This window comes from Spea bombifrons, chromosome 7 (assembly GCF_027358695.1).
Source record: "Spea bombifrons isolate aSpeBom1 chromosome 7, aSpeBom1.2.pri, whole genome shotgun sequence".
NCBI lineage: Eukaryota > Metazoa > Chordata > Amphibia > Anura > Pelobatidae > Spea > Spea bombifrons.
Window position 1 is genome coordinate 13,146,301 of NC_071093.1, and position 16,148 is coordinate 13,162,448.

General features: G+C 37.0%; 1 protein-coding gene across 1 annotated transcript in view; it reads left to right on the forward strand.

Annotated features, from left to right (window-relative positions):
• The window catches only part of AGPS (alkylglycerone phosphate synthase), a 72,234-nt gene that overhangs the window by 48,125 nt on the left and 7,961 nt on the right, over positions 1-16,148 (forward strand). Inside the window, exons 14-19 of the mRNA XM_053471750.1 lie at positions 1,164-1,276; positions 4,531-4,600; positions 6,399-6,460; positions 9,486-9,575; positions 14,080-14,179; positions 14,482-14,539. Coding sequence (XP_053327725.1) covers positions 1,164-1,276; positions 4,531-4,600; positions 6,399-6,460; positions 9,486-9,575; positions 14,080-14,179; positions 14,482-14,539 — 493 coding nt within the window. The remainder of the gene's footprint in view (positions 1-1,163; positions 1,277-4,530; positions 4,601-6,398; positions 6,461-9,485; positions 9,576-14,079; positions 14,180-14,481; positions 14,540-16,148) is intronic.

Here is a 16,148-nt window from a genome sequence, read left to right on the forward strand (position 1 = left end):
TGGACTATACCAGACATATAAAAATCTGTTAATGTTAAGATTTTCCTACACTGCCTATGAGATGGAACTACATTTAATATTCATCGGGGAAGCTGGCTGCTTCTGAATATGTTTTTGGACAAAATGTGAGTTGAAACAAAAAATTCTGTTTATTCCCCTAACCACAGATAGACATCAGAGAACATTCTGTTTTTTGGGGGCCTCTTTTTTTTCTTTCAGTGCTCTCATGCAATTTATATGTGTGCTCTAAGTGTGCTTATTATAAAATAATGTTTAAGGATGCTAGATTCACGATAACATATTTTACATTGTAAATCAAAGTGCATACCCAGCGAATACACTGTCACACTATTTGGCCAAATATTGCCTGGCCCAACACTATGTCAAAGTGCCCCAAGTTTGGTGAGTCTGATCTAATTTTTCATGGCTATATTGCTTTCCAAGGAGCTTCGTCATCGGGACTGCTTTGCACTTTAACCCAAATGACACCCTCAAGCAATTTAAAGCTGTCTCTGGACAGAAAAAAGGGTGCACAACCTTAAAAGCATAAGACATACAGGTTCAGACTCCTGGGTTGCTTTTAGAATAATGAACAAAAAATACACAAGACCACAAAGCAATAATTCAGCTCGCACCCAGCAATAGAGCACACATCTAACATTAAATATTGTTTGTTTTGCCTGTAAAAGTACCCCAATTTTGGCAAGTCCTCCCAAATTTTACATGGATATTTTGCTTACCAATGAGCTGAGTCAGTAAGACTGCATTTTAAAAATGACATTGTAGCCCGGAGGAACAGAATTATGTTGAGGATAATATCATTTTTAATTATGTGGAGAAGTAGCTATTGCCATTTTTGGCTCTTTCACATTTGCGTAGTTCATGGTTCTGTTTAATAGGTCGAAATATTTATAGGAAGAAAGGAGAATCACCCGAGCTTTGAGGACCTCGAGTGTCCCTTTGTTCTGTTGTAATGCATCAAAGGAATGAATGCAGCTTAGGTGTTTTCCCTTAAAAGATTATAGCTGACATTTCCCATTTAAATTTAAATTTGCAGCATGAAAAACTAGATGAATGTTGTCGGCTGCATTTTTTTGTTTGTGATATTGTTTTTATAATGCCTGTGTCCGATGCCCTTGTTTTATCCCTGCTATGTTTTCCAGTTTAAAGGCTTTGACCCGAACCAACTATGTGTAGCAACGTTGTTGTTCGAGGGCGACCGTGAAAAAGTTCTGCAGCACGAGAAGCAGGTGTATGATATAGCGGCGAGGTTTGGGTATGTACACGTGGATTGACATTGTTTTACTATGCATTAGCACAACATGTAAAAATGTAGCAGCTCAGACAAGACCAAGGACTTCCGAGCACTGGATTTAGAGCCCATAATATGCTTTCCCTGGTTTAATCTCCTAACGAAGGCTCCTTCCAAGCTTCTTGCGAGGAGTTTATCGAGGAATTTGCATGCTCCCTGCTATACACCGCACTGCTGCTTAAGGCATGCCTTTTACCCTATGCCGTGAATATTTATTAAGTGTATATTCATTTGTCCTGCGTGAGATATGATGTTACAGTGGTTGAGTGCTTTCACTCTCTTGTCGCTCTGGTATATCCATCTAGCTGACGCCCCTGCTTCATTAATCAACACTATGAGTTCAGAGGTAAAAGCATTCAAGGAATACGTTGCTTGGGGGCAGAAGATTTCATTGGTCCGGCGTGACCTCGCTATCTTTCTTGCTTGTGTAGAGATTTCGCTAATATCCTAACTATAGTTGCCTTTCCCTGTGGAGAGCACAGCTGAGGCTGGATGTGAACATTCAGTGCGGCGCCTAATGAATATTAATTGCGTGGAGCTGAGCAGACTCAAAGTGTATTCCCTGATTAGAAAAGATTATGATGATCTAAATTTTGTAAATTAAAGCACATTTTTATGTGACTCTTTCAAATGACACGATCTGTAATCTTATTTTATTATTAACCATTCCACTGTGTGCGATCATTTGATATATTTAAAAGCTACAGTGGGCTAGCTTTTTGGGTGACAGTAGTATAAATTGTCTTTTTATTTTGAATAAAAATGTAATGGTTGAGTGTGTTTATGTGCCTTTTTAACAAATTGCTATGGTGCTACGGTACTTGAAGAATAAATGTAGATGTAAAGCAGCGTAAATTTTAATTTTCCAAGGTCCTGTAAGTCCATATATTTTAAAGATGCCTATAGACAAATAACCAGACTACAGGCATTGTCAAGTAGTCCCAGAAAGCTGGAGCCCACTACTAGTTATGTTCTTAAATGTTGACCTTTACAAAGTATCAGTGTGTTGCAGCGACATAAAGCCCAGAAATAATGTAATATGTAACATGTCCCGTTCTGAAATATTTGCATCCGGTGATTTTTGTTTGTTCTGTTACATCTTTCTACATTTTGGTAATGCGGACTTCAGAAAGGCTTGATACTGATCAAGAAAATAACATGTATAATACCGGATGGTAACATTAGGATGAGCTGGAATCAAGGTTTCATTTTCTTAGAGAGAAAAAAAAGTCAACATACATGGAGAACATGGGAATTATTTCAGATGTTCAAATTGGCTACATGTGTATGTATATTTACGGCATTATACGTTTCAGCATGTCTATCACTATAACAGATATAAATGATAATATGATCGAATGTGTTTGTAACGCTTACTACTGAAGCTTCATATTTAGCTCAGTATTGAGTAATTTGAAATTATAACTAAAGCAGTAGTATAGATAACTATTGTAAAAAAGGAAATTTTGTAATCGCATAGATTTGATAAATTGTCGACAGCCCACCCCCTGTCACTAATTGTTTTGTGCTGCTACAAAGGGACAGAAAACATTTCACTTCAGTAACAGGCTGAGTAATGATGGGGAGTTCTCTGACTGTCTGCTTTGATTGATTACACAACTGATCGATGGAAACCACGACAAAAATGGCATTTGTTCGGCATGCTTTTTTTTTGGCTCCCCTTTTGCCGATTTCCCATTGAGAGGCAGAAATTGACAATTCACTCTAGGCATTGGCTGCTTTTAAGCCTGATTACATTTCTAATTTGACTTTGCTAAAACTTAGACGATGAGGACTCAGACTTGCTACTTGCATGTTCAGTGACGTGGATGCCAAATTCTTTCTATAGACGCCTGTACATCATGAAATAATTTTGTGTCAGAGGGTAAAATACGGATTGGCGGGTAGGCAATTATACAGGAGATCAATCTTGGTCAGGCCACGATAATTAAGATAATTATCATTTTTTGTACTGCTTTCACATGATTGTTTCACATTCTTGACCAAGTATGCGTCCCAAGTTCAGTATAATTTAGCGCTCAAATATTTCATGGTGAAAGGTTTACACACACCAAACTTTTATATCCTTTAGTTTTGTAAGTAACATGTACCATATTTTTTGTTACTAGTCTAGTAACATTTATTACTGTTTCACGTAAGAACTAGCTTATCCATGATCATCTTCTCTTTGTAAAGCGACTTTTTGTGTCCTTGAAGCCTCTTGCTTATTAGAACATGACACCGATTGCATCATACCGTGTGCAACGTAATCATATGGATATTTGCTCAGGCTAGCACTGGCCATAAAAGTTTTTTGTGCTGTGAAGTCATTTTGGGTATATGTATTGTTAATAAGGGGATACACACACAAGCCTGGCAAATCCATTGCAATGCATAAAACTACAACTGCATAAAGACCTTTATAGTTCTTTTTGGGACGCAGAGTTTGTTCACAGTATGGAACATCGCAGGCTTGCAACAGTTATGCATATATTGTAGATAACTTAGATGCATGTGTGGTGTCAGCTGATGGATTGCACCGTCCATGGACGTCAACCAACAAGTGCTGGGCTCGATGTTGAGTCTTCACTTTGGGAAATGTTCCTCATTGCTTGCGATCATCATCTAGTGCTGAACTTTAATAGAAGTGACTTGGTTTTCTCTTGTTCTTAATCACAACACTGATTAAACAGTAATGCTTATTTTGAATTGAATCTCTGTGCCCCATTGGCTAAACCTTTTTTTTTTCTTCTTTGTCTTATTTACTAAAAGATGATGTTTAAAGAATGCTGTTGACATTAACAGCTGCAGACATGTTAAACAGAATCTTCATTTATATGTTTCATACAAGCCAAAGAAAATATCACATTCGTTTTTACATATGTCCTAAATTGAATTAAAACCTTGCTTCCAGTAAAACCTGCTTTACCAACAAAATTGTATCCTCCTTTATTATTTGTAGAGATGGTCTGCCCTATGCTCGTTGAACTTCATTCATGATTGCCTACATTAAGAACAGACATTTATTTATTTCAATTGTATTTGTTGATATACTATGTGGTGGTATGGTCTGACGTATATGATGTATCAATGGTCAGTGTATTATTTCCTTATTGTACCTTGTCTGTATGTGTTTTCTGTGTTGAGGTACAATAACGGTAGTGTCCGACTGTTCACATTAATACACAGTTAATCATTAACCTTCTTTACAATTGCAGTGGTCTGGCAGCAGGCGAGGATAATGGACAGAGGGGCTACATGCTGACATTTGTCATCGCTTACCTTCGGGTAGGTCGCTGCTACTTTCATTGCCTCTTTGTCTTGTTGTCAATGTGAATATTGACATATTCTGACCCTGAGGAATATTGAAAGCTTTAAAAAGAGGAGCCTTTACAATTTGTTTCACAGAACTGCTATTCACTTTATGCCAGAACTGTCGTCTTCCCGTCAATTTCTTCTGCTTCCCATAGATGCCACAACAAACCATTAGTTCAAGATGTGCAGATGTGCCTGCGTTAGATATTAATATGCTCAATAGTAGAGTTGTGTTGTTGCCCAGGACTCTTCACTAAGGTAGTCCAAAGTACATGCTGTCTAAGTGAACATAAACCTATTGCTATAGTTTGTGAATAACATTTAACATGTGCCATGTGTTAATAATGTGAAGCCTAGAATAATATGGCTGTATTGCTTATGGTATAACATAGATGTGGGATAGTGGCTCGGTGTTCACATTGGTAAATAACATCCAACACTGAATTTTCTCCATTTGGAAATACCACTTCAGTGCACAATTTCTAAATGCTCCAGACATAATGCATTGGCACCGCAATGCTTGTTCAGATCCATTATGAACCTTTTCTTCATTTGTACGCTAAATAGTGCAGAACATAATCATTCTTATGGGTGTACAATAATCTACGTTTATGGCAGTTGTGAGGTCTGTAGGAAATTTATTTTAATTACTGAAACATAGAGTAGTGTGGCTACTGATATTCTTTGTCCTGGACCAAGTTACACGTGTAAAATACTGTGGGGGTCCATGCATTAAAAAAATAAGAGCAAGATACATTAAAAAATAATACACTTTTGGGGAATAGACTGTTCCTGTAATCATGTTGTTTTGTCTTTCTGTATAGTTCCTTTAAAAATAAGTACAAAGTTGCCTTGCGTGACGCTTGCTTTTAAATGTGACGGGGAAAAAACCCTATAGGGATGCCCCTTTGTGTTCTGTCACATTATGTGAACAGTGTGCTACATATTTATTTAAACTGCAGGATAAAAGAACATATCTGTTTGTTTCCTCAACAAGTTAAGTACACCAGTCAGCAAGTCATGATGATTTTCATTTGGATAATATTAAGGCGGCGCATCCAGCCTCGTTGTGTCACTTTGTGTTTAGGGTGTCCTCATAATGTCGACGCATCTTAATTAGAACATTGATGGATTGTCGTTAGTGTACAGAATATCTGTAAGCTTTTCTACTGTTTTTTTTGTGTCCATTGATGTGTGCTTCGTGGTCTCGTGCTCCTTTCCCATCCATAATTTTTTTTGTTTTTTTACAATAAACTCCAAAAAGTGATAACGTTAGCTTAGTGCAATCTAATATTAACAAACAGAGCCTTATATAGTGGTATATTCAGTATCTGGTAATTCTTGTAAAGAAATCTTACAAATAAAAACAGACACAAAACAAATTTGTAATACAGTTAGAAAGGACTCTTTCCTTATTCCCAATTATCAAGATGTTGTTCAGCTCAATGAGAGGGAAAGAGAGAAACGCGAATTAGTAGAAAACCAGCTTCCAAAACATTAATTAAAAAAAAATAGTATCTACTAGGAGTGTTCTATCTATCCCCTTCAGGGTCAAATAATCAAATATAAAATCAAGGTTGCGAACCAAATGAATTTAGTCAAAAAAGGGGGTTTACTACATTATGGATGGCATTGTGCCCTCTCAAGACACAAACTAAATGAAGATGTATATTAACCAACATTTCTGAGAAATATACTTTAATTGTGATGGTGGGTCCTTCAAACCATTCATAGAATTTTGCCAATGTTCTTATGTGTATTTTGCTTACAGGACCTTGGTATGGACTACTATTTAATTGGAGAGTCGTTTGAAACTTCAGTCCCATGGGATAGGTAAGAACTGATTCCGTTTCTGCACCCTATACTTTTTTATTAATTCATTACATCAATATTTCTAACTTGGAGGAAATAAGAGAGAGATGCAATGTGATGGAAACATTTAAATACTTAAGTACAGAAGGGAAGTTTACTTCAAAGGAGGAGAAATGTAAGAACGAGAGGGCCTAGTCTAAAACTAGAGGGTCATAGGTTTAGATTTAATGTAAGAAAGTTTCTTTACTGAGAGGATGGTAGATAAATGTAAAAGCCTCCCACCAGAGGCAATACAGTGAGAGAATTTAAGCATGCATGGACAAGACCACTCTAATGCATATGATATGTGAGAGGTCCCGTTTCAAATGCACAGGGGATTCTGCAGAACATCCCCCAAATGCATTTGTCCCTTTCCCCACCCCAACTGTTTGCTGCGCAGGAGATGTGTTTTGCCAAATATGAAATTATTACTTGAAGCAGCCAGTCAGTGGCATGAAACATCAGACCACGGAGGTTGCGGCTTAGAAACACCGTTTTACTAGCCCTCCCCTGAACTTTCTCCAATATGTCGGTATCCTTCTGTATGTGGGGTCTCCAGAACAGTACACAAAAATCTAGCTGACAACAGACCAAAGATCCGTAAAGTGGCAAAGCCACCCTTTTTACAGCTACTGATGCCTCCAGCTATACAACCTAACACCCTGCTTGCATTTTTAACATTAACCCCTTAATGACAAAGCCCGTACATGTACGGGCTCAAAATTCATTGTTTTCAATGGGTTTAGGGACCACCCATTGTCCTTAAGGGGTTAAATTGTAGCCTCCACACTTTTAGTACGGTACATTCGTATGCATTAATTAAGGAGCACGCTAGGACGCTGGAGTGTCCCTTTAATTCTGTCAATCAGCAATTCTGTATTTTGGTCTGAATTGTACCCTAAAACGTTCTTTATTATTTTTATATATGCACACATGCAATTTACTTTACTATAGTGCCACACATTTTACATTTCTTAATACCTTTTTAGATTTTACCATAGAGACGTGCTTTTCCTTGGCTGTGCATTATAATAGACGTGTTCTTTACATTGTTACATATCAGTATTTTGTTTTGCTAGAAATTTCCAGTTGATAAAATGTAATTTTTTATGTAAACTGTATTCTTTCCTCATAGGTTCCTGTTTAGGGAATGGCACTAGTTAAGAACATGCCTTTCTAAGTTTGGATGTTTACAGTGGTCCTTATCATAACCAGCTGGACACACGGAGATAAATAGATATAAATTTCAGATAAAGTTTATTTAAAGAAAGCGGTTTCAGTTTTTATGGTAGTGAAATATGACCTTTGGGAGCAGCATGGTATCCTGTGTTTGAACATCATCTGTGCCAGGATGTCTGCATCATGTTGACCTAAAGTACTAAACTAATGTAAACCGATATAATTCCAGCATGTATTCAGGATTGCTCCTAGTTATAAGGAAGATAAAATGGATGTACATGTGCACACAGAATCTGTATGTACCCAACTGCATTGCATCATAACTCCCTTTTAAATACAATCCCTCAATGCTGCAAACATTTCCTGCTCCGCTGAACCGGATAAATATATACATTTCTCATGCGATCTTTATACATTGGTGATATGATCACTTTTATACATAACCTAAAGTTCCTACTGATCAGACATCCTATTGATTGCTATTGTGATAGCACTAGAATCGTTTGTACATAAGCAGCATTGGGACTATAAAAGGCTAAATGTAACTCTCCCCTCTGAGCTTCAATCAAAATTCCCCAAAATGTCAATTGCTATATTTTTAAGTTGCCTAGTATTAGCAGAAATGAAGGCGAAAAATTACCAGAGTAGAAAAACAAACTTCTAACATTAAATAATTGTTGCCTTTGTACAACATTTTGGCCAGTCACGTGAAATGGGGAGAGATAATTACAAAAAAATCATATTTGGATATTCTCCTGTTTTAAGGAATGTAAACTAGGGATGTGTATTAGATACAAGTACAAAGTAGCACAACATGTGCCGAGTAGACCTTTATAAGTCTGAATGCCAGATGCCAGTTATCTTTTCTACAGCCACATCACATATAAAAGGCTACAAAATAAAGTAGATCTCTGTGTACAAGAAGAGAGAAATCCTATGTTTCAGCATCGGCTAAACCAAATGAGAAAATCCGTTAAAAGGAAAGTGGGACAATGCAATGCAAAACAAGGCAAAGTAAAATTAAATATAAGTAAAAGTATGTAAGCGTAATATAAAGAATATAATATAAAGAAAGAGAAAGTATACACACAATACGTGAGCCAATTCGGACCTCTCCTCCACTCTTAGAATAATTGAAACATTCAGACATTAGAGCCAGTTTTTCTTCTTTTTTTTTTTCCTTTTTCTTTCTGTAGGTGTGTATGGAAACCGTATGTTTGAGAAGTATTTATGAAATTTTGTACTTTCCTAATAATAAAAATTAAAAAAATAAAAGGAAAGTGACTGCAGTAACCCTTTTGGCATCTATTGGTTACTTTACTTATCCTCTTATACACAAAGCATACCAGGCGTGTCAGTTATACGGTAAAGTGTATTTTTTAGAGTAAACGGAAATGATCACCATGATTAGGAGTCTTAATATGAAAAGAGAGTAATGGACACCATTACACCTGCAACCAATACATCTCTACAGTTGGGTGTTCAGTCATTCGACATTTGATCTGTTGACCATCTCACGTGCAGGGAGATTGTATTCAGCCGAACGCATCTCAAGCAGGGCATTTAGCTTGGGGTGGGGAAAACGAGCAAATACATTTGGTGGGATTCTGCAGAATTTGCAAAATGAACCACATGACAACTTAAAGAGCCCACTCACCTATAATGCATATGACGGCTGGATAAAATAAACCATTGTTAGACAGCTCGTAAGGTTTTGGTCTGCTGGACCCTTTCATATCTATATTGTTGCAGTTGAGGGGTAGTCACCACAATATATTTTTCTCACTGATCATGTTGAAATTAAGAGTCATCCTGTTTTGTGTTCTAGAGTCCTGGATCTCTGCCGCAATGTTAAAGAACGGATTGTCCGAGAATGCAAAGAAAGAGGTGTTCAGTTCCCTCCGTTTTCTACTTGCAGGTGAGCTTACGCTTGATCTGACCAAGTAATCAATAAGCTGTCAATTTGTAATGTCCCGTGATGCATCCCTATTCATCTTGTTGTCCATGTGATGCACGCCGCTACGTTTCTTTCATTGTGAGCTTTTAATGTCAAAGTGCAGCTGTAGTGGTTTTAATGATGAGCTGCAGAAGAGGATATTGTAATGTGATCTCTTCCACCTGAAAGGATTATAACAGCACTTGATTAGTCATCTGACATTTTATTTTCCAGATATTCACCAGCCGGGCATGTATAATAAGATTGATTTTAGCATCTAACCTCCGTAAAAGTCATAGCATTGATTGGCATTGAAAGTGAATGGAATTCATATAAAGGTTTCATGAAGGAAATGTTCAAATGAATGAAGCGAGTTTGACAAAAGTAGCCTAAATAACCCATTATTTCATGGCCATTCATTTCTATGATCAATGCTTTATGGGTTTAAAAGTGGAAGGGAGTTATCTAAAAAAAAATCTACAAGAGGTTTTATTTTTTTTTAATGCCAGCAAAATAAAAATTTTATGTCTCTGTGTCATGTTATCTTTACTAGATGGAAGTAGATTAAATTGTTTGCAATTTAGCGGTTAAAAATCATGGAAGCTGTAAACATAGCGGTAGATTTTATTTAGAACTAAAGAAAGTAATTGACGGATGTGGTAAAAAGATGAAGAACAGATCTCTAAAGAGAACGTCTGAAAAAACAGGCCTTAAAGCTTTATTGGTGGTGCATTACAAATGTCTTCACTATCCTTTTCTCTAGTTTGGGTAATTGTCAAGCATATATCTTCACAAAGCTAACAAAAACAGAGTTTGAATTGTAAACCAAATTCTTCAGCACAAAAATGTCAAACAAAAATGTCTCTTTACTGTAGCCTGACATTGCCGGTCTACAGCCAGACACAGATTCTGGTCTCTAACAACTTCTGGAAGGAGATATAAATCTCGTTATCACCTCTGTACAATTAAACTGCTTTGGTATGCGTATAATCTAAACACATTGGACCTGTAAAGCCCCCCCTCCCAATGCTCTATAAGCAAATGCAAAGGACTTCCATAATAACCTAAACTACTTTTCAGATGATAGTCGGCTAACGCTTCCTTATAATTTCTGCATACTTTAAAACATTTTTGTTACTTATAACTTTTGGAATTATGTAATATAAACATTCCTCCCGTACATCGCATTGCATTTCTCAGGCTACTCCCTGATATTTTTAATATAACAGCTCTGTATATTCTATTTCTGAACGGCAACCTTTCGATCTCTGTATACTTCCATCTGTTTCAGTAAGACTAGAATACGTCCTGATCGTTCACGTTGCATTTTAAAAGCTAAAACCCTGTGAATGTTTTGTGAGGCAATAATGCGTGGTACTTATAGTGGAGAGATTCCCCACATAAGGCTGGTCTTAGAAGCAGGTGTCCCTGGGAGCAACTTAATTAAAGCGAGTGTTGGGCAGTGGTGTATTCCTCTTAAGGAGGCAGCTCTGAAATGGTAGCAAACCTTTACTAGGGGTTTATTGTCCTATTGCGACTCAAATCCATATTGCCCTCTTTACTTACTGTACATCCTTACATTCCAAGAGCTCAAAATGTTTGGCATTAACAAATGGCACGAATGTAACAGTGTTCTACAGCCCTAAACTTTATAATAGTGTTCAGATCAAACTACAAGATGTGTTCCTATAAATTAAATTGTGTAAACTTTCAAGGAATCTCACCATTTTGTAAAATCATAATGATGTCTAAAATTGAAACCTGAGTGGCGGTGCCAAAGATTCTTGCCTAGGGTGCCATTTGTTCTAAGACCAACCTTGATCTCTCATGCTTAAACAATGTTATCCACTGCATATACGGTAAGTGTAAGGATTTGTACATTAAAGACTTAGCTGTATGTTACTGGGGAGAATTTTGATAAAGTGTATCTGTCTAAAGGCTAAAAAGTGTATAGATGCTTGCATTTAAAATGATTCTGCCCTGGGAGATAATTGATTTTAACTCCACGTGTATGCGAGGAACAGGTGCTGAATGATGCTGCATTAAACTGTTCTCATTTTTAAAATCATTTTAGAGAAAAGCACTTTTGAGTGTTTGACATTCACATTGAACTTGCATCAACATTCTTAACGTTACATTGTAGGAACTCCAACTCACCTAAGCGCGTTATTTACCAGGCTCTCTTCTGAAATTTAGACTGGCCTAGATAACCCCTGACCTTCCCATAAAGTAGTCATGTAGAGGTTTATATCCCAATACTTAATTTATTAGCTCCCTTAAGATGCTGACACTATACTTTGTACACTGTACTTAAAACAAAAAATTACCAGCCTGAGAACATAAATTAAAAGATAAGGAATAAGCTTCCATGTTACATATGGACATTGTTGGAACACTGAAATGTGTTGAGTTTGCAGCTACGTTCTAACCAGCTGAACTATATTTACCAAGCCTTTAAGTCAATTTCAGTAGTCCCAAGTATATGAATAAATTCCTGTTAACTAATATACTAATGCAGCAAGAATATATGCATCTTTTTCCGTTCTGGTTTTATACAGCTATATGCACCTTTATTTATAGTGCCATCACTTTCCATAACGCTGTTTAAAATAGGAAGATTAATTAACCATAAAAATAAAGTTGACTAAATACAAAATTGATGACATTAGCACACTTTAATACGTAGGGGTACAGAAGGAAAGGAAGACCCTGCTCTTTTGAACTTATACCTCCTAACAATATATTAGGAGGTTGAGGAATGGAACAAAAGTTTGAGGGTGCTTGGTGTGAGGATGATTTCATTGTAGCAAGGGTTATGTGGAGAAGTTGGTGGCATGGAGAGAACAGAGATGGTTTCTTTTCAAGATGTAGGTTGTGAGTATTAGGAGGGTGGGTCATATGCTTTTCTGAATAGTTATTTGGAAGAGGGGTGAGACATTGCAGGCTAGAAGACAGTAAAGAGGCGGGAGAACACAAGATCAATTTGGTGGACATCACATTTTGTGGGATAAGTGACTTCAAGTGAAAGGACAAGGGAGGTATTGAGGGATAATTAGAGGCAACAAGGGAAGAGGAATTGATATATTGAAGTCATCCAGAATTAGTGTTGGGATGATAGGGCGAGAATGTGAGTGAACTATGTAGTAATGCAATCAATAAATTGGGGTGTAGGACTGCGAGGTCAGCATGGTAAGTGGTGAGAAGAGAGACATAGGAAGAGAAAATGGTCAAAAGACTCGAGCCAAGTTTCAGCAATAGCAATGAGGTTGAGGCGGTTAGAAATAGAGGTTGTGAGATTCGGTAAGTTTGTTACAGACAGAGCGCGTATTCCAGGAGGCACAAGACAAGGGAGTAGTGTGGTTACAATGACCAGCTGTCAGGTTGGACGCATAACCTTTTCTTATGAAAACTATGTAGGCATAGGAGAACCAAGAGTTGGTTGTGGAGGAAGACGGGTAAAAGGTGGGATTGGAAGCTGTAGTGATGCCTTCACCAGATTGTGGTTAGTAGTAGGCAAAGCATTGAGAAGGGAAAGAAGTGTGTGATGTGTGCTGAGGTGATGAGAGAACAGAAAGTGAGATGTGGATTTCAGTGGTGGTGTTATGACGGGGGTGAGAAACAGTGTATTTTAAGAATATTGGGGGGGGGGGAAGGTACATGTGGCCCTTTTTGGATACCCAGCCCTTAAGTCTTGGAAGGCTTCTCTGATACCAGTATATATTTTTTTTTACCAGCCAAATGAGCAATGTATGACAGTAGATCCCTGTAGAGCCCCGGCCTAGTTTTTCCTATCCATGTCTATTTAATCTTGAAGGGGATTCTTACAAGGTTGTGACAAGTGTGACTAAAAGATTTCTTCAAACCTGGATTTAATTCATTACTCAAATAATGATGTACTTAAACTACAGGATTCATATACATTTAATAGAAGCATACAATGTCAGAAATTGCTGTGGAAGGTCTTTAATTGTGACAATAGCCAGACCCTTTAAGATGTGATATCTATTGCAGCGATTTGCTCCAGCGAAGGAATCATTATTTTTGTGTGAACACATGGTTCTTCTGTTTTAGTCAATTCCAGTCTCGTAACCTTTAAAAAAAAAAAAAAAGTTATTTGGAATACTTTTATAATTGACCAAAACTCCCTTAATTGACCAGGCACTATTTTAATTATAGCTTCATTCCTAGAAGGAAGTGCATGTTTCTAATAACGCGTCATGTAGTTGTAGTTCAACATCTACGGAAATATGTATGCTGTAGCCTTCTGCAATGCAGCCCCGATGTTTCGGGTTATAGAGAATTTGATAAGGAAGAGGGAGCAAACTAATTTACAATGTAACAAGGATGAGGTGAAGAGGGGTTGATCTTTTAACAGGAGCAATTTTTCATCGAGGTCAGTCTTTGGCACTCCAGAACTGCAGTTGACTAGAATAAGTGTACAAAACCAGATTATATTGCAATGTATGTTTTGTTTTTTCTTTTCCAGGGTCACTCAGACCTACGACGCTGGTGCCTGTGTTTATTTCTACTTTGCTTTTAACTACAGGGGTATAAGTGACCCTGTTCATGTCTATGAAGAAATTGAGGTAAATTAACATGCAGCCATATTGTAATGTCTTTTTTTTTTGCCACAATCAAGTGTTCACATAGTGACAGGTGAAAGATTAGAGAAAATGATGTTGGGAATCATTTTTTATTACTTTTCATAGTTGTATGGCTTGTCCAGGATGTATGCATGTATAATAATATTAAATCTTTGTTATACACACAGAGAGTAGCATTATTCAGTATATTTACCAAAATTACCTACGTATTCTTCTTTGTTTGTGCTTCATTGTAGTATTTGTTTAGGGTCTCCTAAATATTAAATACCTTTTTTCTTGTACAGTATGCTGCTAGGGAAGAAATCCTTGCAAATGGAGGAAGTCTTTCTCATCATCATGGAGGTAATATAGAAACATAGAAAATTACGGCAGATAAGAACTATTCGGCTCATCCAGTCTGCCTTACATCCTTTTACTTGTTAACATCAAGGGTTATTCACCAATGTACATGGCAACTAAACTGCAGTTCCCTATTAAGGTGTTAAACCCTATTTTTTTTTATAAATTTTAAACTATATTTTATGATCTTGATAAAAGATGTTCTAACTGAAAACACATGCAGATACAAATTGTATATCGTTTATGGAACACCACCATTCATTTTTTTAAGAATGTAACTTATAGCCTTATAGCCTAACTCTAGCCTATTGTCATGTTTCTAAAATTAAGTATTAAGGTTGTCTGTAGTCCGATGTCTGAGACAGATTTTTGTGCCAGCTGTCCGTTTTTGTTTGGACTTCTGTCAGATTGTCTAAAATGTCCAAACCACCCACTGCACCTAAGAAAACAACAAAGAAATAAGGTGTTCCATGGGTGCATCATGATGTGGCATCACAACACAGCTTATCTGTTGTGGGGGGACGCCTATGATTGTTTACTCCACTGACTGTGTCCCAGTGGCGGGAGCCAGAGAGTTGTAAAGTTTGAGGAATGCTGTTCTTTAATGTTAAAATGTTCAGTACCTTCTTAAGTCAGGCAGATCGTAATAATATAGAATGAAATTACTCTGAACGCATCTGCACTTAACCTAAAACTTAACCACTTGGGCTTATGCACACTGCCGGTACTCCCTGGCGAAAGAATTCTACCCACACTAATCAATTTTTTTTTTACCGTGTGATCATATTCTCCCTTTAAATATTATGGTTGCTCAGGCTATATAGCTTTCTTTTTCTCTTTACAGTAAGTTCCTGTCAACCTGTACTAATATGTCTAAATATTACAATATTATTTACACGTTCACTTCTAAATCGATTTTCTGCTGTGTCTGCGTACAGTGCTGTGACTTTTAGAATTGTAGAATAATATGATACACTCGTACAAGACAAACAGTTTGAGCTCCTAGAAAAGGAGGGCATAATTTAAGGAAGGTAGGGTCTGGGGCCCAAAAAGATCCTGCCCCTCTTAAACAGGAACTGAGGAGGCATGCCGTTGTAAACGACATTATTGGCTGGATCTCCCTGCTTCCTTTTTATCTTAACAATCAAATGTAGGCTAATATATTAACGCCAGCAGATGTTAAACAGGCTGTAAAATTCACTTTATGGCACTAATAGTGGCAGAAAAGTAACAGATTTTATAGTTATGTTGTATAAAACCAAGTGCATATATAGAATATATTTGTCCATGTATCCATAAAAGGTAACTGGACCTTTATTTTTGAAGTGAACACATTTGTACTTGACATAAGGGATCTTTGTCTTGCAAACTGAACTCTTAACATTTTACCTAGTTTTATCCTGTTTATCAGCACACGGTGGGGGACATGCGAATATCTATTTTAAATAGATGAATGATGACGTGCCTAACGTAGGTTTAATTGTAGACCGTATCTTTGGAAACAATTTGTAAATTACCCTTAAGTGTTTGGTTTTGTTAATTCAGGTGTTACCAAAAGAATATGACATTGATTATGTGCCTTTTAACTCTAGAGCAATTGTTTTCTTTTTTG